Source organism: Populus nigra, chromosome 4 (assembly GCF_951802175.1).
Source record: "Populus nigra chromosome 4, ddPopNigr1.1, whole genome shotgun sequence".
Lineage (NCBI taxonomy): Eukaryota > Viridiplantae > Streptophyta > Magnoliopsida > Malpighiales > Salicaceae > Populus > Populus nigra.
This window is the reverse complement of record NC_084855.1, coordinates 8,410,247-8,436,958: the sequence shown is the minus strand read 5'-3', so window position 1 is coordinate 8,436,958 and position 26,712 is coordinate 8,410,247. Positions and strand designations below refer to the sequence as shown.

The 26,712-nt window shown below is 32.5% G+C and overlaps 1 protein-coding gene and 1 long non-coding RNA gene across 2 annotated transcripts; both read right to left on the bottom strand.

The window, feature by feature from the left end:
* Positions 1-3,234: 3,234 nt before the first annotated feature.
* On the bottom strand, positions 3,235-4,992 carry LOC133691788 (uncharacterized). The gene is made up of 2 exons (XR_009841730.1): positions 4,254-4,992; positions 3,235-4,069 (listed from the first exon to the last, which is right to left on the bottom strand). It is a non-coding gene; the product is annotated as an uncharacterized LOC133691788 (long non-coding RNA).
* A 12,878-nt stretch (positions 4,993-17,870) lies between these two features.
* Positions 17,871-21,473, bottom strand: LOC133692455 (receptor protein-tyrosine kinase CEPR1). The gene is made up of 2 exons (XM_062113420.1): positions 18,776-21,473; positions 17,871-18,498 (listed from the first exon to the last, which is right to left on the bottom strand). The coding sequence occupies exons 1-2, from the start codon at positions 21,255-21,257 to the stop codon at positions 18,104-18,106; spliced, it is 2,877 nt and encodes a 958-aa protein (XP_061969404.1). The 5' UTR covers positions 21,258-21,473; the 3' UTR covers positions 17,871-18,103.
* Between the last annotated feature and the right edge of the window lie 5,239 nt (positions 21,474-26,712).

The following is a 26,712-nucleotide window of genomic DNA, read 5'->3' as shown; positions in this document are numbered from 1 at the left end:
TACTACAAGGACAACATGGCTGAAGAAGAATAAAGCCAAGAATTGAAGCAAACAATAAGCAAAATCAAAGGCGTGTTCGAAGCTTTCTTTAAATGTCTAGAATTTAAAACAAAAAAGATGCTTGACGTGAGAATCAACAGCGGCCGCGGTAAAACATGAGATATGTTTTAGCAAAAAAATAAATAAAAAGTGATATCCTCAAGAATAAGGAGTTCGGGCTTTGCATACGATAACTAAAGTTGGAATGCCTGTAGAGAAAACAAGCAACCACTTGCAAGCGAAGGCAAAAAACATAGCAAGCTGGATCGAGTCATGTAAAAATCATCCAGCAATGTCTTCACAACAAGTCTCCCTGCATTAAAATGAAGTCGTTAGCATGCATGATAATGGGGAAGGCGAAGAGAAAAGGCGCAAAGGTGTAATGGATGGCAGCTGAATCCTAAAGCATACAGACGCGAGGAGAAAGAAAGTTGCAGCTAAACTGTAAATAGAGTTAATCAACTATTCATTTAACACATAATGAAGAGGTAAAAATGAGAACATATATCCTTTTGAAATCCATCAATAATTTTGTGAGCAAAGTAGGGGAAGAAATGGCAAACAACCATGGAAAAAAGAAAATTAAATGCGTAAAGTTTATAGGAAGTGCATATATGGAAGCCAAGAAAAGTTAACAAAGAGGGGGAAAACATGGAGAAATATATACAATAAAAACCTCCACATGCAGCAGTGGCAAAACACAGAAGCAAGCAGCTCATAACATTGAAAATGCAGATGCAGAGGATGGGGGTGGGGGAGGTGCGGCCTAGAAAACTAGCCACGTCTGGTAGGTGCCAATTGAGTTTAACGCAGCGCAAGACCAGGCATGATTCAGTCAGCTCAAACGCAGAGGGTATTTTAAATATTCGTTTGTCCCGTTGCCAAAACAACCAAAGAAAAGAAGTAACAGTGGTGAGTGTAAAAACAATGGCTAGAAACACATGACAACACACTTTTTAGTACCAAAAATGAATCATCTCTCTCTCTCGTGATTAGTTTCATGTCATTTTCTCTCTCTCTTCTCTCTCATTGAGTATTTTGAAAAATAATAAAAATAAATTTTAGTATTGAAATGAATTTTTAAGGATGAAATTTATTTTTTTAAAATAATACTATTATAATCTACATTAAAATATAAAAAAATAAACAAAAATAATCAAGGAAACCTCCGCCACCATCATCATCGCAATAAATAACAACAAAAAATCATAACTCCATGCAAACTCAACAAATTATATATTAATAACATATATTAATAACATGTGGTTTTACTGTCCCAAATTAAAAATTTATGAACCTATCCAAAAAAAAAAAAAGTTTGCAACCTTGACATGGTTAACGGTGATCATGCCAAGACCTTCTGACAAGAAAACGTTTTCACAAGAACTAATTTGTATTTTCAAGAGAATACAAGGACGAAGAAGCAACATAAGGATCAAATTAAAATAAAAGCAAATCACGTGGACCATTTGAAAATGACAAGGGACACCATTTGAAATTTGCGGAAAACCCCCTACCTCATACTGAGACACGTGCCGGTAGCTCTCACGTATTCAAGTTTTAACGGCACAGTTGGATGAGGGCGGCATAGTAAGATGGTTACATGGACGGAGGAGTAAATTGCAACAGAATTTCTCATACAACGAGGTGCCGATTACATGTTAAACCACAAGACCACGGGAGCATCCACTACCATCAAAGCGAGATCTCTATGGATTCGCAAGCAAGCACTCGATGACCGTCTAGACCATTCCAAGCCTCTATCTATCTATAGAGATGGCAGGCAGGCAATTGTGTCCATTCCTATAGCAACCTCTGATTTTCCTAAGGCTAACGAGAGATCACGCTTTCACCAAAACCGAGAAAACCACTCAAAATATAGGACAGAATACGAGCAATCCACATCTTGTCTTAATTTTTTGCCGTCCTGTTGGGAGGACATGCATGTCCTACACATGACATTGTTGCCCAACCATGGAGCATCGAGAGAGAAATATCCTCCCATATAGTAAGCATGATGGCCATGTCAAACAGGAGTGCATGTAACATCTGATAAAATAAAGTAATGTTGTAACTGGAATATTTGCCCCCAATAAGCAACAGACCAGAGCCTGTAGACCCCAAAGAAATCTACAAAAAGGGATAGGATAATCAATATATCCAACAAGTCAATCCAAAATATCAGAAAACAGAAATCATGTTACGTCAGATGTCATAATAAACCAGCAAGCGTTATGCCTTCTGCCAAAAAGAGTAGGTCTACCGTCTACGGTGGGCAACGAAAAATGAAAGATCATGTCCTGTCCTGGAATTTAATGTTTCAAGGGCTTACAGAGAGTTTATAAAAACTGATGCAAGGTTCATGCTCAATTCTACAAGTAAAAGGATGATCCGCTCGCCCTATAAAATTACACTCACTGCTTAAAGTAGTAGATGACCAAAGCCGGAAGTCCGACGTAGTTTAGAAACAGCAGCTCCTGCTTCCACATCAAACTAAACACTATCCACACAAAAACTTGAAACTATGTTGAAGAAGCATGGGATTCCACTAAACAACCATCTTCGCTCCAACAATTTAAACTTCCATGTGGTTGTTTAACTTTAACCACGTATGAACATTTTGCGAGCAACAAAAAGGATGCAATAAGTTCAAGATTTATCGACCTCAGACAGAAAAGGGGATCCAATGAGAAAGCAAATAAAATAAGAGCAATGTATTGTTCGAAGTTGAGATTTAAAGGGTGGTATAGAGAAATCATGGCACGGTACGAAGCTAATTACTTGAGCAACATAAGATAAAAAACCTGTGCATATCATAGCTGTTTCATAGTTTGCAAACAGATACCAGGGGAAAGATATTAATATCCTTGTCCCTCGGCAGACAAGGTAAAAACTATTTTCAAAATGTTTTCACCCCAAATAAGAGTGGTGACAGATTCCTTGCCACATCAAATGCAAGTTATTCAATATCAGTCGTAAATATGGCAACGCATATTATAATTCCACACAAAAAACCAGTCTTAAATTTCCACACATACATGGAGATATTGTTCCCGAAGATGTGAATGAGAAATGTAATAGCTGTTCCTTGTCTTTGAACAGGAGGCAGTTGATTTGGTTAAAATAAACTAAGCAAACAAGAGGGCACTGGAGTATGTTGTGGACAAAGTCAGCCATCATTGCAAACATAAATAATAAATACCAACCGAAAAGTATTATTTCCACCAAAGTTAGTGTTACAAGAGCACAGGAAGCAGCAAGAGAAGGTTGAAGCAAAATGTAACATGGTTTGCAAGAAGAAATCCAATACGTTATATCAACAGCTAAATAGGAAACGGCAGATAGGATTATTTTAGGGTTGCAGTTTCAGGTACAGGAGACGAAGAGAAAATGGCATAAGCAGAGTATCAGGATTCACTTGCAGAAATGACCTCTATGTGCAAGCATTGTTTTCTTAGCCTTCCATCAACATGAACGGGAAGTAAGTAATACAGTCGAGTCATAATATATTTCTTCGCATTAACTCGTATGAAGACCAGAAACAGGTGAGACTTGTAACCTTAATACAGATTCCTTGAAGGACTGTATACTTAGAGATCTGCTATTAAAGGCTTAATGGATGGACATCCTCTATGATTGCATTCAGAAAGGCTTCAAATCTTGTTCCTCAAGGATCGAACTACTATTCGTCCAAACCTTGTATTCTAACTATACATCAATTAAAACAACATAAATTAATCAAATAACAACTCAAGGGGGCAAGTGATGTAAGAATGAATAGGTCCACTAATTCTTTCCCCTTAAACTAATGAGTGAGCCCCCATAGGAATATCAAAGCATATAGAAATCAACTTGAAGGCTCAAGAACTCAATTTCAAAAGCCATAGATGCAATAAAAAACTGTTCTGCTGTCAAGTTTTTTCCAGGATCCCATCTCAGAATCCACAAATTCCTTATTTGCTTTAAGAGGAAAGGACAGGAAGGCATGAAAAGAAGTCACCCACATAATAACAATCCCCCTTCATCGCCACTGCAGATATTAAATAAAAATCACCAAAAATAATATATGTATAAAAAAGGAAGAGCTAAATCATCGCCATGATAACCAACTGAGAAATGTATGGAAAATTACTAAAAGCATACAACATCACCAATACCGATCATTTCGAATAAATATTAAAAATCAGTACCAACGACATTTTAGCCTTACATACATGTTAAAGAAAAGGCATCAAAATGCTCCTTTTTCTGTCTCCTCTGCATTTTGATGTGTGTTAACAAATACCCGTCGTTGAAGAAGAATCATATGCTTCTTCTTTCTTCTTCCCTCCCGTCTTCCTTTAAACAAAAAGAAAAAAAGAAAAAAAACAACAAAAAAGAAAAAAACAACAGCAACAACAACAAAAGAGGGGTGTGAGTTTTTTTGAGAGAGAAAAAACTACGTATATATTTTTGCCTGGCTCCATCCTGTCTGCCTTTTAAGCACCCTACATTGTAACCGGGACTCTTCTCTCTCTATATACGAATGCCCCAAAATGACCTTTGATTAACAAAGGCAGAGTAAGAGGAGAGCCCGTGGTAATCAAGGGCAGCTTGGTCACTGAATAAAACAGCGGCCATTGAAGAACAGTGCAGCCCAGCCAAGCCCACCAAACACATAGAGCTGCTCTACTTCTGGGTTTGTCTGGTTTTGGGGGTTTTTAGAGAGAGGGAAGGAGAGTAGTAATAAAGAGAGGGAATTAAAGAAAGGAAGAGAGATAGAGAGAGAGAGAGAGAGAGATGGCTCGTTTGGGCTAGAAAGGGAATTTGATTGGCAGGGCAGGGCAGGGCAGGGCAATTTTGGGTTTTGGGATTATAGTTTGGAAGGTCGGTGAAAAGCCATTTTCAACCTTCTTTTTGTTCCCCCTTCTCCTATAACACTCACCGTTTTGTCTCCGCCTCCCTCTCTCTCCTCCCCCCCCTCTCTATCCGTTCGAGATGTTGAAAAGGACCCAATTATAATATCTTTATATAACCAGTTTTATTTTTTTTATCCGGTTCGGTATATAGTGAATCCAACGTATTCACTAGTAAATAATATATTTATTTTAAAAATAATCGCTAAAAAATAAATCAAAATAATATTTAATCAAATCCATAGAGAGGGAGGGGCTCGGAAGGGTGCTTGTTGACATGTAACCTTACAATCACAGCTGTGTTTTTTGGACTTTAAAGTGACGTCAGATCTGACTAGGTATGCATTATGGGATTTGGAATTGGAAAGAGGGAGAGGGCATCTTGCGCTCGGCATCATCTCTGTGCATTTGTATATTTTGTTATTGGAGATTGTACTTTTCAGTTTTTCTTTAATTTCCTTTCAGTGTGTTTTTTTAGTATTATTTCTTTTCCATTCTCGATTACCACTTTGTCCTTGTATATACATAGGCATTCATGTCCGGACCTTTTTATTTATTTTTTGAACCGCTTCTCATTGCTGAGATATATACCTTCGGTATTTTATATTCAGATTATAAATTATAATATCGGAGTGGCGTAGGCATGTATTTACTGTTTGTTTCTTTATATTTCAAAAGTATTTAAAAAAAAAATTAATTTTTCTGATGTTTTTAAATTATTATGATACGCAATGTTAAAAATAATTTTTTAAAATAAAAATATAATATTTTAACATATTTCTAAATAAAAAACATTTTAAAAACGCACTGTTATCACTCCTCGGAAACGCTAACTGCCGCGTGCAAGAAACCAGGCATTCTTGTGATAATATGAGATATCCAACTCTAGTTATGATGGGGAAATGCCTTTAGTTATTGGTGGTTTACTTTTAAGCGTTTTTGTTATTTCGAGTAATTCGCTAGAAAATGAATGGAGGCATCTTTATTGGTTAAGGATTACTCCATGATAGCATCCCCTTGAGATTGTGGCGTGCAATTATTGTAGAGAAAAAAATGAAAGTGTTGGTTACTGTTAAATGATAAAATATATATATATATATATATATATATATATATATATGTTTAGTTGAATAAATAAAATTTGAATTATAATAATAAATTTTTCCATGTTCAAATTTTATTGTGAATTTCTATTTTTAAATACGAATTACAAAAAAAAACTTGTTTTTAAATTCAATTTTTTTAAAAAAAATTTACCCTAAGATATATTCAAGATATATTTGTAAAAAATTCTTAATTCTTAACTTGTTTAACTAGGGCGCATAAAAATAAAAAATAATTATTATTGTAGTTTTAAAATCTAATCCGGAACGAGGCAAGTCACGGATCCTATAATAGTTTGTTTTTTTAATAATTAAAATATCATTCTTTTGACCAAACAAGGTCTTTTTTTAATAAAAAACAAGTCAATGAGTTTTTCTATCAGATTTTACCCCAGGTTGGATGAATTACATATTAATAATAAAATATTTTATATCATATTATCCACCACTAATCAAATAAAATACAGATGTAGGGATAAAAATACAATGGATATAAACATGTTTAATTGCTGAAATGGAGATAATAATGGGTTTTTGTCTTTGTCTGGAGAATACTTTTAAGTCAATTTCTTGTCCCTTTAAAAAAGAAGGGATGGAAGGGACGTGGACAGAGACAGCCCAATTTAATTTTCTTTTAACAAAAGTCTCCATAAACATTATATCCCCTGCTTTCAGATTTCCATCATTGATTTTTATTAATTTAACTTATACGGTTGTGTTTGAAAACTAAAAAAATATAAAAGCAAAATAGGAAGAAAATGTTCGACCGGACCTAATTATCGAGCAAGATTATTATCGAAATAAAGTTTTTCTTGTAAGGACTTCATAGACATATAATTTCAACAGTTTTATTTTGGATCTGGGAGGCGTATGGATTTGAAGTTCTAGAACTAAATAGTTTAAATTTGAATTTGTGTATTGATTGATTATTTAAAAGAAAGGGTTTTAAAGTTGGATTTGTGTTTATAGTGTCGAGTGGAGTGTTTTTTATATATATATATATATAATCTCAAACAAATGCTGATAAAAATCTGATATAAGGTGAGATTGTTTGTTTTTGTATTTTAAAAATATTTTTTAATTAAATTAAATTTTTTTTATTTTTTTGTTTGTTTTAAATTAAATTTTTTTATGTTTTTAAATTATTTTGATGTATTAATGTTAAAAATAATTTTTAAAAAATTAAAAAAATATTATTTTAATACATTTCAAAATAAAAAATATTTTAAAAATTAACTATAACTATAATTTCAATTCAAAAATAGTTGGGGAGGCTACAGTAACCGACGTGATGTTCACATGAACAAATACATCATCTATTATTGTTTTAGCCCATGCATACGGGTTCCTAGCTTGACAACGATTAGGCGCGGTTCAAGCCTATATATTTTATTAGTTTTTTTTATTATTAATTTTCAAATCTATTTTGTCATGTATATATATATAAATATATATTGAAATTTTTGTTTTCTTATTTCATCAAATTAATATAAAAAACCAATTGTTCAAAATAAACAATAAATCATTTTATAACATTTAATAATAATGATCGAACCAAAGAAGATTATTTTTTTAATAATTAAATAAATTAATCAATAAAAAAGTGATTTATGGTAAAAAGTATAAGAGTATTTTTTAGCTTAGTGAGTGAGTTTTTTTGACATCATGAAAGGTAATGAATATCATTATTAGTTTGCTTAATGGTTATATGATAATAGAAAGAATGCATTGGTGATGAAATTATTATCTTGGATTTTCGATTATTATAGATCTTAATTTTGTGCTTGCGCGGATATTTTATTTAACATATAATTTGTTTGATTATTTATTTTATTATTAGAAGAAATGATTCAATGACTAAGTAAATGGTGATTTAATTATATTATCTTTCTAGTAATGAATAATTTTGTTTACAATGATTATTAATTTTTTAAAATGATTTTTATGAGTAAAGAGGTTATATTTTTAAGCTGGTTGAAAAGATAACGATCATTGTAAACCAAGGTGAAATTAATAATTTGTATTTATCGTTATATGCATGTCGGGTTTTATAGTAATACACACTAGTGATAAAACAAACTTTACAATATTTTATCTTGTTTTTGTCTTTTATCAACTAAATTTTGTTTATTTAAAATTAATTATTTTTTATATTTTTGAATTATTTTGATATATTGGTATTAAAAATAATAAAATAAATATTATTTTGATATATATTCAAATAAAAATATTTTTAAAAAATAATTATTATATTTCTGAACACCTGTAAATCTCAACGACCATAGTTTATTCAGAGTTATGTCCTCCTGACCCAACAATGCTCACTGAATGTCACAATAAACTTAAAAAAATAAAATTAAAATATGAAAAAATGGGTTTTTTTTTCTAGTTATTTAACAGCAGGGAAAAATTAGAGATCTTTAAAAAATATAAAAGTAACATTAAGAATTTTTAAAATAAAGGGGCATCAATGAATCATTGGTGAATCTATAGAGTCAGAAATATTTTACAAAAGAGCAAAATTAAATATTTTAAAAATGGTGAAACAAAAAAAAGCCGCCCCAGTTGTGATTTATTTTAAATAAATATAGTGGGTAATATAGGTATCATATTAAATATGAAATCTATCGTAAGAAAAAGACAGAGAGAAATTTTATGTGACCCAAACCATAAATACTGAATATTTTTGGTATTGCGTTTGTACCTGTATTTCGTCAAAATTTGAATATTTTTTTTTTGCTAAAATTGAATGCAGTTTGTACTTTTTGGATCGTTTTAATGTGCTGATATCAAAAATGATTTTTAAAAAATAAAAAAACATCATTGGCATGCATTTCGGCACGAAAAGTTATTTAAAAAGCACCCGCAACCACACTGCCAAACACGCTCTTACATATAGACCCGAGAAAAAGGAGAGAAGAGAAACCCGATAAAGTATTAAAAATATATATTTTTTTAACAAAAACAGATAATTCTTATAACTTTTTAATGAAATTATATATAATTTTTTTCCCTTTTTTTTTATCTATATCTTCTATACAGTAAACATCCAGTAGTCATATCACTGTAAAAACCCCCCCTCAGGTAAAAAGTTAAGTGATAAATCGGGTGCACCTGGGTTCCTCCAATGAAGTTGTCGGCAATTTTCTGCAAGCCCGTAACATTTGTTTTATTGTCCGTTTCCAACTAAAAGATCGTGGCAGTCGATATTGTTAACTGTTGAACATTTAAGCGAATAGACCAAGAACGCCACAATACTTACTGTGCAGGTTACCTGCACGCAACAAAACATTAATGGGCTTTATTATCCTGAATCTCGGTGGTGGCATCCAGCGAACAACAAAAACTCCGAGTTTAGAAAATAAAGTTTAATTAATGTTCAAATCAATGCGAGATGGCCAAAACGCTCGGAGCCTGCAGGAGCACGAAGACCCCACACATAAGAACTGTTGTTCCGAGGAAGAAAGCAGGTTTGTGCCTGTCAATAACCATTATGAATTGCCTGTCAGACAAACCTGGCAATACAGCAGCAGAAGATGTTTTTGCCTCCAGCTTCACACAGCAGCACCACATTCAAAGAAACAATTATAGTTTCTTTCGTGGATAGGTGGAGGGGCGTGATTGATTAATGTTAAATACGAGTAAATATTTTCTTTAATATGTAGCCGCCCGAAGGGCTCTGCTCTGTTGACAGGGAGAGGGCAAGAGGGCTGTAAAAAAAGGCTGTTGTGCCTTAAACGTCACTGGCGGGGTCACAAATAAAGAAGCAACATCACAGGGGATGCTTTCGCTGTCAAAACCAAAAAAAGAAACAAGAGAAAAGACGGCCCTTTCATAGAAACCCCAGCGGCAAGGACTCGAAATGACAAGGGCACTTAACATGACAAAAATAGCCTCCACCAATACTTTCCTTCCTTCTAACAAAAATTTGGAAAGCAAAAGGGAAAGGGACTCGTGGTAAAAGCATGTGTTGCGGGCCAATACAGCTTCTGGTTTAGTTTTTATTCAAGTTTTGCCAGGATCCAGACTTATCTTAATTATTATTATTATTATTATTTTATCTAAATTCTGGTATTCGAAAGGTCACCGAATCTCAATAAATCTTATTTAAGAGGAACAATCATCAAATCACTTGAATCACTCACCTTTGAATAGTTATCTTAATTAGGGTTTTTGCGACCTTAATTTATCTATTTTCAATTGTCATTTTATTAACGATATAACAAATACTTGTGTACTAATCTGCTCGAGTTTTATTTGTTTTCTTCGGTTGAAATGGAAGTTGAGAGAGACAAACAAGGGAATCCGGAAATTAAAAACCTAACCAGCACATCCCCAACATAGACTTTCAAATCTGTGGCGGAGGATCCCTCAAGAGTTGTGGCAAGGGGTTAAGTACTTGTTTTTTTAATTAATATGTTTTTTATTTAGAAATATATTAAAATAATATTATTTTTATATTTATTTTTAAAATCAGCATGTTAAAATAATTTAAAAATATTTTAAAAAATAATTTTTAATAAAAAATAAATTAAAATTCAGTCTCACATATCACCTATATGCTTGATTGGACGATTACTGTACTCATCAGTTGCTACCTTTCCTTCCATTAGGCGTCAGCTGACAGCAACTCTCCTCCTTGTTTTTATTTTGTCCTGGTCTCACTGACTGTTGGTAAATTAATGTTACCATGTTTAGGTTTGGTTTGTTTTTGTATTTTTAAAATATTTTTAAAAAAAAATTAAAAAATTTTATTTTTTATTTTTTATTTTTTATTTTAAATTAATATTTTTTATATATATTTTTAGATCATTTTGATGTGATATCAAAAATAATTTTTAAAAAATAATAAAAATATTATTTTATTATATTTATAGATAAAAAATATTTCAAAAATAAACACAACTATACTTCCCTACAGTATCATGTAACTTGCAAGGATAACGTGATAGGTTTCCAGCGTTGATTTTAAAATTAAACCCTCGGGTTGTTTGATGAGAAAAGAAAAAACATAAATCTGGTATATTTCAAAACCGTAACCATTTGTTGTGAGAGTGACGACGTATGTAGCATTTCAAAACGCTATTGAAGTAGTATTTTTTTTTAAAAAAATAATTTTAATATATTTATAAAATAATTATTTTAAAAAACAATTGATATTATTATCCGTAAATTAGACCTATTTTAACATTAATATGAGGTACCATCATTACCGAATTGTGAATCAGATTTGTACCCTGTGATTTATTTAAAAATATTACTTATTAGAACAATATATAACACTAAAAAGTTATTTGAATTCTAAATTGATGTATCAGATTTGTATTGACAGTTGACAGGTTATTTATATCTAGAATTTCCATCAACTTATAAAATAAATATTAGGTGCCTCATAATCATTTTTCCAGTTTCAAAATGTGAAGGGTCATGTTGTGAGGATTCGTGTGATGTGTTTCTTAATAGAAAGCTTATTAATAACCAAAGTAGGTTTTTTATTAAGTGTCATTTATTTTGAAAGATTAATTTAGATGTTGATGTTAATGGATCGTTAGTAAATGCATTTAATATAATGAAACAAAATTCAAGTTTGGTGTATTGAATGGATAGATAAGTTTTTGTGGTGAGTCTATTGAGACACGGCCTAGGTAGTGTAGAAGAACGCGATCAAAACACTACACTGATTGGTAAAATTTTAATATTTTTATTGTTTAAAATTAATTTTTTTTATATCTTTGAATCGTTTTGATATGTTGATGTCAAAAATTAAATTTTTTTTAAAAATATTATTTTGATACACTTCAAAGTAAAAAATACTTCAAAAAACAACCACTGCTATAATACTAAACATTATCTTAGTATTAATCAAAGTATACTCCATATTAAGGGTCGTTTATTTTGAAAAAAATAGTAATTTAGGTTTTAATTTATGTGTTAAATATTAATAAATACAATTAATATGGTGAAAAAAAATCAAGTTAGGTGCATCGAATGGGTATGTAATTTTCCTTGGAGATTAATATCACTTTGGTGTTGCGATTAACAAGATTACATAGTTAAATATTTTCATAGTTTCAATACGTGAGAGTTGATGTTGGGGGGGTCAGTATTATCAAAGTAGACTTTTTATTAAGTGCTATTTATTTTAAAATATTAATTGAGATGTGAATGTTAATTGTTAATAAATGCATTTAATATTATATGTTGACTTTACTGTTGTAATTAATAAAATTACACTGATTTTATTTTTCTTGTGAAAAAATATGAAAGGTCATGCTTGTAATACAATTCGATAATGACTACAGTTTTTTTGGTTTTTTAAGCACGCAATAACATCAGGTAAAATATAATCAGGAACAAAATTGAGATTGCAATCAAATTCTACAAATGATACGTTATCAATAAAACACAATTAAAAATAAAAAATAATTTTTTTTTACTGGGTCGAATCTGGTTCAATACATTTAGCTTTGGACCAGACCCGACCCAGCTGTAATCATAAACCACTGTTCACGTGAACAGTGGAGTTGAGTGAACGTTCAATGGAGAGTGGGAGAGTTTTCACTCTCCACTGAATGCATCATCCGTAGGTTTGTCGAAAACAGCTGAGAGCTGCTTTCCGCAAACCTGTGTTTTTGTCAAATATATGTGGATTCCTCATACACAGTAAACTGTGTTTTGGGGGAACTAAACAAGTTGCGCTTGCGTTTGACTTCAAACACAGACATAACCTCTTAAACAAACAACCTCTAATAGTGTTGTAACTAATTACAATATTAACCTTTTTTTAAAAAAAAAAACATAACATGAAGGGTCATGTTGGTGAGATGCGAGGGACTATAAAAAATATAAGCAAAATATTAATATTGGATAATATAACCACTTATGAATTTGCATAGGTAATTCCTTCTTTTTTTTTTAATTAATTGATGTGGTTTTGCAATTCAGTTATTCTTGTCAAAGAACAATCTCAATCCAATAGCTTAAACTGTTAAGTAAGATTCTAAGATATGATTTATATTATTTTTTAATACTTCTCACCTCTTGTGGTATATAAACCGTATTAATGTTAATACAACTCTCTCTCTCTCTCTCTCTCTCTAACAAACTCTTTTAAAAAAAATAATCAAAATAGAAAAAAAGAAAAAAAAATGGATGCAATAAAAGGGATTTAAATGGTGGAAAATGTTCACTGAAATATAACAATCTATCTCCTATTAGAATTAGCTGGCTTTACTTGTGTTTATCTACAATTAAGTGTCTCTCACATTTAAAAAGTTTTTTCTATTCTTACAAGTTACAAGTGAGCAAAAATACATAAGTAAAAAAAAATAGAAAAATAGTGTATATGCACAGAACAAATAAAACAATTACAAAAAAAATCCCAACCTTTTATTAACTCAACAAAAAGAATTCCATAAGCTTTTTTTGTGTATATCACATGTTACACAACTTATTTTCCAGCCTATACATAGAGTATATACATATAAGTTACAAAGAAAATCTCTCCTCAAATGAGTATTTAAGCAGTTTTACCCTGTTTTCCCATAAACATAATGGTTTCAATTTCCAACAAGTTAGTAGGTAGTGGTTTACCCTTGTGTTCCATAAACTTGGTAGTTTTCAAAATCACTTTTGGCAATGCCTCATATGTGTCCAGCATCCCCAAGCTCTACAACTAGTCATGCTTGTAAACACCATCATCACCCATTACTTTGCTATAATGGTCACCCATAACATTGTGATAACTTCTATAGCAAATTATCAGTCCTATTACTACTTAGGTTAGTTGCATATTACTACTAAGGTTAGTTGCATTTTTGTTTGGCTTAGATAATCTATCATCCAAACCCAAGTTCATGCCAGTATGAACCCACTGCTTGCACAAACTATCGTGCAATTGCCTACTAATTCTGTATTTTTTTTTTTATAAATGTGCATATAATGATTGATAAATGAAAAAATAAAGGGTGAAAGAAATGTAATTGAATTTGATTAGTTGTTCCTAGAAAATAGAAAGGATGTCAATGAGTTCATTGACATCGGCATGAACATGGAAGAAACTTATGAGAATTGACTTGATTGGTTGTTTCTAAAAAATAAAAAGGGTAATGATATGAACGAGTTCCGTGATATCAGCATGAACATCAAAGGAATATATGAAAATTAACTTGATTAGTTGCTCCTAGAAAATAGAAAGGCTAATGATATCAACGAGTTTATTGGTATCGACATGATCATGGAAGGAATATATGGAAATAAACTTGATTAGTTATTCCTAATAGAAATTTTTATCTTTGCTAAATCCTATTTTTATAAATATTATTAGCTGGATGTAGTTTTGAGTATTGCATCCTTTTATCCACACAGGAATATAAAAATTGAATAACAAGATAACACAATACAATAAAAACGTCAAGAATCATGTAATCCCAATTTCCACGTGCAGGCATGAGCCCCTTGACTAGTCTGTTGACGTAGCCGAGACATTTAAGAAAGGCGGTGTCTCCTCGGAGAGGGCATGGAGGGATTGCATCTCTACTTGGGATGCCGGTCGTTGCATTCTGGAGTCTTCGGTCAAATCTTGAACTTCAGAGTCAAGACGATGGGAAGGAAATGGCAATAAAGATTTCAAAATCTCAATCCCGCAATACGACAGACAAAGTGAGTCGTTAATCCGTAGATTTGAGCATTAATCCGTGCATCAGCTGGCTGTATTTAGTTCTGATATTAGGCCAACTTGATCACGGTGAAGTTTTAGTTCAAGCATGTGCTTAACCTATATCGATATCAGAATTCACTATTCAACGAAATGAATTCTGATTTGTAGAGGTATATAGAGACCGAAAAGACCAGGAACCTTGGCTATCACAGGCACTCGTTCGGTTCCACCAAATTCCGGTGGGACTGCTGGCACGAGGAGATCGCTGCGGGCCGATTGTTTGGGCACGGGTGCTATATGGGTTTACCTTTTCAAGTTACCATCTAATATAATATAGATACTAGCTATTTTATATTTTTTTTTTCTGAAAAAAAATATATGTAGTTTTTCATACCATCTTTTAGTAGAAAAATTCTTTTAATAAATAAAAAATTCAATGCATGTATTTAATTAAATAAATTAAAAACTATCTAGTATCTATGCCAATAAATAAATAAATAAATAATATTATTATAAATTAAAAAAAGCTAAATAAAGAATCTATAAAATTAGAGATAATGAATATTAATTTAAATATTAAATAAAAAAGTTATTTAAAAAACTATTCTTTTTAAAAAATATCAATTAAAAAAATTAAAAAAAAATTAGACACTACTTAGACTTGTAAAGCTAGTTCCGTGCACCAGACCTATTCTAAAAAGGGGTGGATGCACACGTGAATGTGGAGTGATAAATATTTCAAATATTGTGAATAAGAAATAATATATTTTTCAAAAAAAGTTGAAGGAATAAAAATGGAAAATGTTTTTTTAAAAAAAAAACTACAAAAGAATGAAGATAAGAACAAAAAGAACTATGATAAATAGATAAAGTGTAAATTAATAAATATGCTAAAGAAAAAAAAATTATTTTTTCACAAAAAAAAATTATAAATTTTCCACTGCTGCATTAAAAAATTAAAAAAAAAATTAAAAATTACAATCATGCCACCACTATAGTAAAAAAATTACAAAATTTTCATTTCTACGTTGTTTTACCGTTTCCTTTTAGCATATTGTATAATAAAATAGCAATAACAATATGTTTGGAATCCTTTGTCAAAATTATACAAAAATAAATATATCTACCCTTATGATTTATAATTTTAAATAAAAAAAATTAATATTAAAACTAGCTTTTCCAATACACACACGTATCTACCCATTAGTTATTTACTCATTTGTTTTTAAAGGTCTTTGAAGCAATGAAATGAAAGTGATGGGGTAATACAAAAAATAAAATGAATTGAACTTATTTATAAATTGAATGTAAAATAAATACTATAATCGGTTCCAAACAATCTATAAAGAAACAGAACGGGATTAGATTCAATAAAAATACAGGGCTGCAGAAATTTATTTCTTTATCATAAGCATTGATGCATCAAGGAGGGAGCAAAAGAGAGTTGGTGCCGTTGGTCAACGGCCTCAAAGAGGCCATTATTTTGAGGTGAGGACCCCATTTAGTTAGCAGGAAGAGAGTCCCGTTGCCCACTTCTGGCTGTAGTTGCAACTCTCTGTTTAATCTGCAGAGCACATCACGAGTATTGCAAATTGCCTAAACGCAGCCCTAACTCCATTCTAGCAAACCAGCTTGGCCTAAACCCTGAAATGCACATTCACTGCTCCAAAATCGCATAATCGATGGTGTATCGGAGCCCAGTTACCGCACTTCAGACGTGTCTTAATAGTGGAATAAAATGTTCTTTAATCGGAGTGCACCACTTCCACTCCATCACATGGAGATGTTCATTATAGAAAGGGAGGGTACCATGAACTCGGTGTTCTCTCCTTGCTCGGACTCCATGTTATGTGTTTATTCGACCCAGCAATGATTATCATCACATTTGTTTTTTAATGCCAAGCACACAATAGTTGGATTAACTACTAAATTATTTTTACAGGCTTAGAGTGACATTAGCATTAGCGTCAAAGTGGTACGAACAGGTAATTTTTCGCAACTCTCAATTACTTAAATGTCAGTGGGTATGTGATTCAGAGAAAATTAATCTTCTCATCATTGCTTTGTTATGTTTATGGGTGGCAATATGGAGAGAGTGAGAACAATGGCTTGTGACTTTTGTGATCTAAAATGTAAAGAATAATCTGCAATTATTGATATTTGGCTCCGTGCACCTGTAAAGGACATGTCTGTCCTGGATTATAAAGCTTCCTATGATAACAGCCAAGCATGTCCTGATACTTGATACCCTGGGATGACTGTCATGTCATCCCAGAACTATTCCTTCAATAAAAGTATTGTAGCACGTCTCTTTTGTGGACTCTCCACCACGATAAAAAGCAAGAAATGCTTGTCTCCATGAATCATATTCTTCTTCTTTTAAGGACCCCGCAAGCAACTCCTGATTGCTGAAGAAACATGCCCACACGTGTAGCTGTGCACACTGTCATGTGCTCATGCTTGTTCCCTGTTGCCAGTTTTTCAACCGGAACACCTGCTGAATCAACCAGAGAAAACACCCTTTCTCTTTGTTCAATCTCTGCTGCTTTCATCGTGAAATTGAGAGATCGTAGCAGTTTTTGTTTCGGTGAACGAGTAGAACAATCTGCACCTCAATGCTGCCTGTGGAAAGAGCCAGTTATCAGAGCATCATAACGATATGATACTCAGCCATAAGAAAAATGGAAGAATCCTGTGTCTCACTCAGAATACCTTTAATAGGTGGAGGCACTTGGCTCACTATCTAAGGTGAAACAAGCTTGGTTCCATTTTTCCACCCTTCCTACACATCCACTGCAACAAAGCAATAAATCAATCAACTCACTCGGTAAAGGGAGAAACAGGATAAATTAAAAGTCTCTTGCTTTGCCTTCTTTCCCTGAGTTAAATGGAGACAGATTCTAATCAATCAATCGATCTGCTCCACTGATCTTTTTAGAGGGCATATATAGCATGGCAGCTGAAGTGGACCCTTCATACATAGATCATGGCTTGGATTTTATAATCAGAATCGGGACCAATAAGAACCTTCCACCCTCGGCCACTTGGGGACTTCTTTTTTGAGTCTCTTTTCTTTGGATCACTCTTGTGAAAGGATAAAGAGGAAAAAAACAAAATTCTTGAAAGCTAGAGAATGATTTCGTTTGTGGGTCGATGAAAGATAGATGCTGTGCGTTACTATAAAGCAGTTGTATTGATAAGATTCCTCATATAACTTACAAGAGCAGTAAAACAAAATGGAAAAGAAGAAAAATAAAAGAGATTAATCTGAAAGCTACTTTAGTTAAACGAAAAGAAGATTTAGTTACTCTTTATGACAAGTCTCTCAAAAGTTTTTGGAGACAATGCTATTGTATATAGTTGCTATATTACTCTTAACCTACATCCACACCATACTCCTATTGCAATCATATTTCAAACTGGTTCTTTATTTTAGTGACGTCTGATGCCTCTTTGCTCTTATTTGATGACCCGAAAGAATCGACTCTGTTCTGGCCTGCCTCGATCAGCAACTGGACAACTTCATTCATGGTGGGTCGAAGGGCTGGGGTCTTGTAGGTGCATCGGATGGCGATCCGGAGAACCTGAATCATCTCATCTCTGAAAGACCCTGATAACCTCTTGTCCAGCACCTCCATCACTCCTTCCTTGGTGTCCACTTTTGTTGAAACCAGATTTATAATACTCTTGTTCTCTCCATAATCTGCCTCTACTGGCTTCTTCCCAGTTATTAGTTCCATCAACACCACCCCAAAACTGTAGACATCACACTTGGTTGTTGCTTTAGATGAGTACGCATATTCTGTCACGAGGGAAATTGAATTGAATAAAATCAGTTGACAGATTAATAAATGGAAACTGAGTTAAATAAATAGATGGATTATTTTATTTGAAGAAGAAAACGATTCATCACAGCGTGACTGCAAGTAATATACTGGTTATGCTGATACACAAGTGTCTGTACGCAATACCTATAAAAGTAGTTAATTAATGCAATTGAAAGCTCACGAGTATTGACAGGTGAAACTATAAGATTAGTATAGCAATCATTTTACTGAGCTAACAAAGAGATGAATTACCCGGGGCCAAATAACCGTAGGTCCCTGCAATGAGAGTGGTGGTGGATTCTTTCCCTCCTCTAGCTTGCAAAACCTTGGCTATGCCAAAATCTGCAACTTTGGGCCGGTAGTTAGCATCAAGCAGGATATTGGTTGACTTGATGTCTCTGTGAATGATTGGTGGCAAGAGATCATGATGGAGATATGCCAAGCCCTGAGCAACTCCAACTGCTATTTGATGACGGGTGGGCCAATTCAGATGGATCCACCCTTTGTGAAGGGCGTCCCAAAGGTTCCCATTTGGCATATACTCATAAATCAACAGGTTGCAATCCGAACTCGAGAAATAACAGTACAACTTGACTATGTTCTTGTGCCTTATACTTCCTAGAGTCCCTACCTCGGTTTTCAACTCCTTATCCAAAAGCAACTGATCCTCTGAAGCAGAATCTTTCGATTTCCTACTCCACAGCCTCTTCACGGCAACAACCTCTCCACTGCTCAGTTCAATTCTGTACACAGTCCCAGATCCTCCATGGCCCACTATGTTCTTATCAACCATAGCTTCAAGGATCTCACGTTGATCGAAACTTATTCGGTGGAAGCTCTTTACATCGTAGGAGAAGAATGATGAAGCCGTGGTCTCATCGTGTTGCTTGACAGCTCTGTCTTTACTGAATTGTCGTTTTAGAAACAGGAGAGCTCCAACAGTTAGGATAGCTACTGATATTCCGATTGCCCAGATAGAATTTAGCCTCTTTCGATTGTAAGTGTGTGAACACATGGGGAAACTTTGATCTGATGAATCAACATAGACTGGAACACAGAGACCTGGGTTGCTTGAAAAACTCTCCACCAGTCCCCCCTTAATCAGTGAGAGAGGTATTGGACCAGAGAGAAGATTGTTTGAAAAGTTGATGGAGTTTGGTAACAACTCGCTCAGACTTTCAGGGATACTTCCAGTCAAGAGGTTGTTGGAAAGATCAAGAACATTGAGAGATCTTAACAAAGATAGCGACTTGGGGATGGAAGAATTCAGCTTGTTGCCTTGCAAGATCAGTAAATTTAGCTTCTTTAGATAGCCAATTTCAGAAGGTATGGGGCCATACAGGAGATTACTGCTGAGATCAATCTTTACCAGATTGACAGCCCTGGAAATTTCAGGAGGTATAACACCTGAAATCTTGTTGCTTTGTACGAACAGTTCTGACAAGTTTCTCGCAGTTCCAAGTGTATTTGAAATTGGACCACTAAAATTATTATAACTCAAATCAATAATTGAAACACGAGGAAGGCCTAGAATACCTTCAGGTATTGAGCCCTCCAAATGGTTATGACTCAGTCGAAACCTTAGAAGAGTCTTGCATTTTGCATAGCTATCAGGTAACTCTCCAGAAAACATGTTATCCAGGACAAGAAAGTAGAGCAGTTTACCTCCCCTGCAAACATCTGATGGTAATGGCCCTGATAGGCGGTTCTCTGACAAGTCTACGACGATCATAGCTGATAAGTGCCCCAGGTCCTGCGGCACTTCTCCTGTCAGAAAGTTATCATAAACTGAGAGTATGCGCAAGGTTGTTGAACTTGCGATAGCACTGGGGATTTCTCCTGAGAGACTGTTGTTGTAAAGCTGCAGGACCTCAAGCTTGGGAAGGCGACATACAGATTCTGGGATCTTTCCTGTCAATTTATTGACTGAGATGTCCAAATCTACAAGCTCTGTCAAGTTTCCAAATTCCTCAGGTATATTGCCGGAAAGGTGGTAATTATAGTAGAGCTCAAGTTGCTGCAAGTTCTTCAACAATCCAAGCTCTGCAGGGATATGACCAGAAAGGAAATTCCCGCTTAACTCAAGATCAACAAGGGATGTCATGTTTCCGATTGATGCTGGGATTGGACCATGCAGCACGCAGGTTGTCAAGATCATGCGTTTGAGCTTTGTCAGCCTAGAAATATTCTCCGGCAGTTGCCATAAGTGGAGGCCATCGTTTTCATTGAAGTTGAGCACCTCAAGATTGGAAAGATTTGTTACTGACATGGGAAACTCACCCGTGAAGCGGTTGTATGACACGTCAAGTATCCGTAAGGATTTCAATGGTGAGAAATCTGGATATGTTCCGGTAGCAAACAAAAAGCTCAAGTTCAACTCTTCCAAGAAAGAGCAGTTGACGATGCTGTGAAGGAAGTCACCGTGGAGACTGTTGTGGCCTAGACGAAGAACACGCAAGTCTGGAAAGTAAGAGCATATTCCAGATGGAAAACGGCCAGAAATTGACCACCCAGTTACGTCAATCATCTCAACATATCCTCGACTGTTGCAGCTAACTCCTGTGAAATTGCAGTATGATTTCCCTCCCGTGACATCCCAATCAGACAGGACATTTCCTGACAAGGAAGCTTTCATGAGATTGAAGAACTGATATGGGTTGGTGCTGATAGTTTGTATAGGATAGGTTAGAGAAATCAGTGACACAAAAAGGAGGATAATAGATTGAAAAGCCATTTGAGTTGGGGGGGGTGGCGGGGAGAGAGAGAAAGAGCTAGGGAGAGATGGAGGAGGTGGTTAAGTTTGGTCGTTGCAGAGAAGGAGATGAGGAAGCGAAGAAGTATATAAATGGCATGATTGAGGGGATCATTGGGTGCAGCAGTTATAGTCTTGATGATGAAAAGCAGGTTCCTGTGGTAGCATTGAGAAAGAGAGAGGTGCACATACATATCTTTCCATAAAGAGGCTTTACATTTATACCCCACCAACTCATGTAGAGAATAACATAAGTGCAGCTCCTTTATCATTGTAAGATTTTTATCTCATCTTAATCTACTTATTTTGCTGTGATCAGGACCTCTTGATGTGATCAATCAACTTTTGTATTGGATGGCCTCCAGCCTATGTTTAATTAGATCTTGACCACCAAGCACCATCTGCAGAATCCATGCATGTCCATGCTGCTATACCATCCAATCTCCTTCTTTGCGCGCGATGCACAGGGAGCGTTGCATTGTCCAAGGCTCGTAAATTTGTTTCTGTCAAGTTCTTACAGTATCCTGGTCTGCAGGAGAAATTAATCATCCCCTGGAGTATTGTTGTTTTCTTCTGAACAAGCATTAAAAACGACCACAGAAATCATGAGGCTTTTGGCAAGGCATGGCAATCCTGACAGGTTAAACGCCCACCTTTGAATCTTGGTTGACCTGTGCCATGCGTGTATAAAATTACATTTTGAGTTTTTTCTTCTATCGCTATTATTTTTCTCTCTCTCAAGATTCTTGGTGAATGAAGGATACGATTAAAAAACTCCATGGATGGACAGGTGGGAATAATATTATCGTGTTGGGGAATTTGCATTACAAGTGCAGGGACCATATTCCAAAATAATTGTTTAAGTGATTGTACTGTTAAATTAAGTAAAGAAAAGGCACAGAAAGATCACAGCAATGCATTCTGTGATTGCATCCGTGTTGTCCACGTAGGATCATGATTACCAAAACTTTTGTCTTCTATCAAACCAGAAGACTGCAGGAGTATTCTCCCAATCTCTGTTTGGATCTACTCAAAGTGGAGGAATATTGGCATTTGCTATTGAAAGAGAATAGATTTCTCCTGATCTGCAAGGTAGCGTTTGATTTTATAGTGTTTGTTGCTTTTTAAAATATATTTTTATTTGAAAATATATTAAAATAATTTTTTTATTTTTTTAAATTTATTTTTGATATCTGAATAATTAAAACTATATATATATATATATATATATATATATTAAACAAAATAAATTCTAAATTTTTATAAAACACCATTTACATCACATTTCCAAAAGCGCCCGAGCTCTATGCGCTAGGCAAAAGCATAATAACAGCAAGCAAGCACCATCCTGGCTTATATATGGTGGCAGGGAGACATGCACTTGTATTTCAGTATAGGAATCACCGACCAGTTCAGTGATGCTGCGAGGTAGTTTTTCAAATCTAATCTTATGCCAATTAAAATAAATATTTATAAAAAAATTAACGATTTAAATTTTAGAAAAAATATATTTTTTTTAGGAAAATTTTAATTTTCTTATTTGTATATTTATTTTACAAAAAATACATGTATTTTTTTAATCAGTAACATATATTTATTTTATAAAAAATTCATTGATTTGAATTAAGGAGAAAAAAAATATTTTTTCAATTAAAACTCTCTTTCCTTATTCATGTATTTATTTTTCATTATGAAAAAAAAAACTTTTTTCTATTAGAAGCATTGTTTTTTTAAATAAGAACTCGTTATGGTATAAAAAACAAGTTTTAATAAAAAAATTCTTGATTTGATGATATTTACTTGATTATAGAGAAAAAAAATTAAAAAATGATTAATATAAGAAAATTATGAAAAAAAATTGTAATAAAAAACAAAAAAATATTTATTTTATAGTTATTAAATATTTATAGGCGAACTTCTTAAAACATTTTGCATATTAGATTCAGGTATAATAATTTATAACCATTAATATTACCATAAAAAAATTATAATCTTATTTGAAAATTATTTCACAATTAAATAATTCTTTAAATATTATTTTAATAGTTTTATTTATAATGAATTTTATTCTTAATTAAAAAAAGACCATTTAAAAATATATTAGGAGCTTGGGCTTTAAGGATGGGTTTGCAAGCCTAGCTTTAAAAATACAATGTCGAGACATGTTGGGCCTAGAAAGCCTAGCTTGCGAGCTGAAATTTATTTAAATAAAATGATGGAAGACATCCCAAAATTATTTTATATATAAAATGTTGTTTGAGCAAAAAATTAGGATTCGAGTTTTTCAAATTTAAAACACAAACTTCTACTTGTTTTCACAAAAAGAATATTTATAAAATTTTATAGAAACCTATTTTGACCATAAAATACCCTATAATTACTTTTAAAAAAATAAAAAATCAAACTGAATAAAAAAATACTCATAATTTTTAATCTATTTTTTCTAACATGTTTAACTCTTTATCTCTATTCTCTTAATTAATATCTAGGAACAGCCAAGTGTAAAGAAAATGAAGTTTATGACGAAACATAAAATTCTAAATAATAGGGATCATGTATGCTAAAATTAAAACTTTATGGACTAAACTAAAGTTTTCCATGTCTTTTTAACAATTAAAATGAAAAAGGCTTTTATTATTAATTTTGATTCTTGTTTTTTTAGTTTGCTTTAAATTATAATCTAAAATTTTATTTTATAATATTGATTTTTAATTTAACACCAAAATATTTTCAAACACTTGGCAAACACAGTAAAATGCAAAGAAAAATAAATTTCAACACATACAACGGTGCTAGCATAACTTTTGAGAGTGAAATAGCAAAGAAAAAAGTTAGATAACTATATAAAAAAAAAAAATTTAAAAGAAGGAAGAACAGTAAGCGACAATGCTTCGTGGTTTTCTTTTAATATACTGTTATTTTTCTATGTTCTAGCTCCATTCCCACCCACGTTAAATGGAAGCTCTCTTACATTTAAAGGTGGATATTTCTAAAACTTTTATGTGTCCATATTGTGTCTGTATACAATTCTATATTTCACTTGATTTTTGTCGATTCGTATCGGATACTTCTGTCAATCCTAAATTAATAAAAAATAAAATGCTTTTGGATAGTTGAATATATTTTGAAAATACTTTTGCACTTGTATCTACTATTTATAAATACTTGTTGGATATGAGTTCATACTCTCTTTTTTTTTTTTAATGATTGAGAGAATATACACACACACACCAAAATGAATGATTTTAACATTCTTATTTAATTAATGATCTTATTATTTTTATTTTTTTATTAACGTGGATGTTTAAGCCGACTTGAACATACATTGACTAATTTCATGTATTCTAAAGTTAATAATTATATAAGTATCTAGTGATTATCATATTAGTAATTATATAACTTATTATTTTGTGTTTTTCTCTACATTTTATGAGATACTTATTATTTATTTATTCTTAAATAATATAATATAATATAAAAAATGTTAAAGTTATATTTTAATAATATATCCATAATCTATCGTACCGTAGTCTCACATTTCCATACCAGCTCAAATTCGTTTTTTATTATTAGCCGCCGACCCCCTCCCCCCTCCCCCCGTGGTCTAATATCTTCTCTTAATATCCGGCCCCACAGCATAGCATGCCAGGTGTCATGTGCATGTCCAAGAGGAGGTGCCCTTCAGAGGCTCATGGGTCGTGGGATGGAGAGCCCAAACTGCGTAGTAAGCCCAGCCCATATGCATTGTTAATGGGAATCTTTTGTGGAGCAGAGTATAGAAAAGTCCAGAGCACTCGGTGTTTGATTTGGCTATCGGGGAATCACTCTAATCTGACCTGGCAAATCCTCTTTTGCTTGCTTTTCCTTTTGGCCAATGGCGTTGCTTTTCTGATAAATTGACAACCATTTCTTCCTTGAGCTTGGTGGTGATGTACCCATCTTAAACATAAACAAATTAAACTATATTAAGGGCCTAAAATTGGCCACACAAATCTAATCAGCTGATTTTATATATCTAAAATTGATACCCGATGGCACGTGAAACACGCGGGTCATTAACTTTTTTTAAATTATTATTTATATTAATTACAAAATTTAAATGTGAAATGATTATAGCTAAAAATCATTTAACTATGCAAAAAAAATTGTAAAAAGATTATAATAACCTTAATCAATTTAAAAATGCTAACCCATGGTAGTTGAATAAGGGTGAGTGTGAGTTTCTTTAAAGGACAAAACAATAAATTTAACGTTTTCATCCATATTAATTGCTAGAGCAATTATTCTAAACCCAAGTTAATTTTTCAAATTCACAATCCGTGAAATCACATGCTCGAATTCAATTAAAAAGATCAATTCTCAAGCAATTTAATGTTAAACGATAATTTTTTTAAAAAAATCTTAATTTAAAAAATTTATCAAAGCAAAAGGAAAATAAAAATAAAAACAATGAGCTGATGTAGAAGAAAAAAATAAAAGAGAGTAAAATTGAAAAAAAATCAAATTAAAAAACTATCTAAAAAACAATAATAAAAAGAATAAGAATCAAATCTGACAGGCTAAAAAATTTAAAGAAGACCAATTTTATAAATTAATTAAAATAAAACAAATAAGAATTAAAAATGAGGTGTCAAATCCAAAAACAAAAACTTGAATGTAATTGAATTCATTATTTGACAACTTTGATGTTTTTTCGACAAGAATTTCTAGATGGTCACATAAAATAATATTTTATGTTGTCATATCTTAAAGTTCAATTCATTGAATTTTTAGATTTCTCATCATTTACCATAAAATATGATGGTAGAATGAATCAACCTTACTATAATGGTACTTGTCGAAGTAACATTGGTTATAACAATCAATTTTTAAGATAAAATTAAAATAATTGAAAAACAATGGCCAATATTATATAAATACTTTTCCTCCTTAACAAGCATTAAAATATCAAACATGATTTTTTTTTAAAACAAATATAATATATTTAACCAATCAAGATATTAAAAGCTATATATATAAAAAGCCAACAATTTCAACAAACCAAAATTTGATAAAAATTTATAACAATTATATAAATATATAAATAAAGCAAACATATTTTTTAAAAAAACTAACAAAGTTTTATTACTCCTCACTTTGTAGAAAGATATTTTTTCAGCAAGCTTCCTATGATTTAAACAACACTATTTTGTTTGGGTGCACTATTAAACAAGATCCAATAAATCAAGATATAATACTGAATTATTCATTTACAATGATTGAACCTAAGGTTTAGATTATAAGGAAATTTTGACAGGAAACATTGGTTTAAAACTAAAAAACCAATGGTGGAAAATAAGATGAAAAAAATGATAAATTCTATAAAAAAATAATACAAAATTAACCCCTTTTTATAAAGAATTTTAGGAATCAAAAGCTGATGTTCCCCATTAACAAT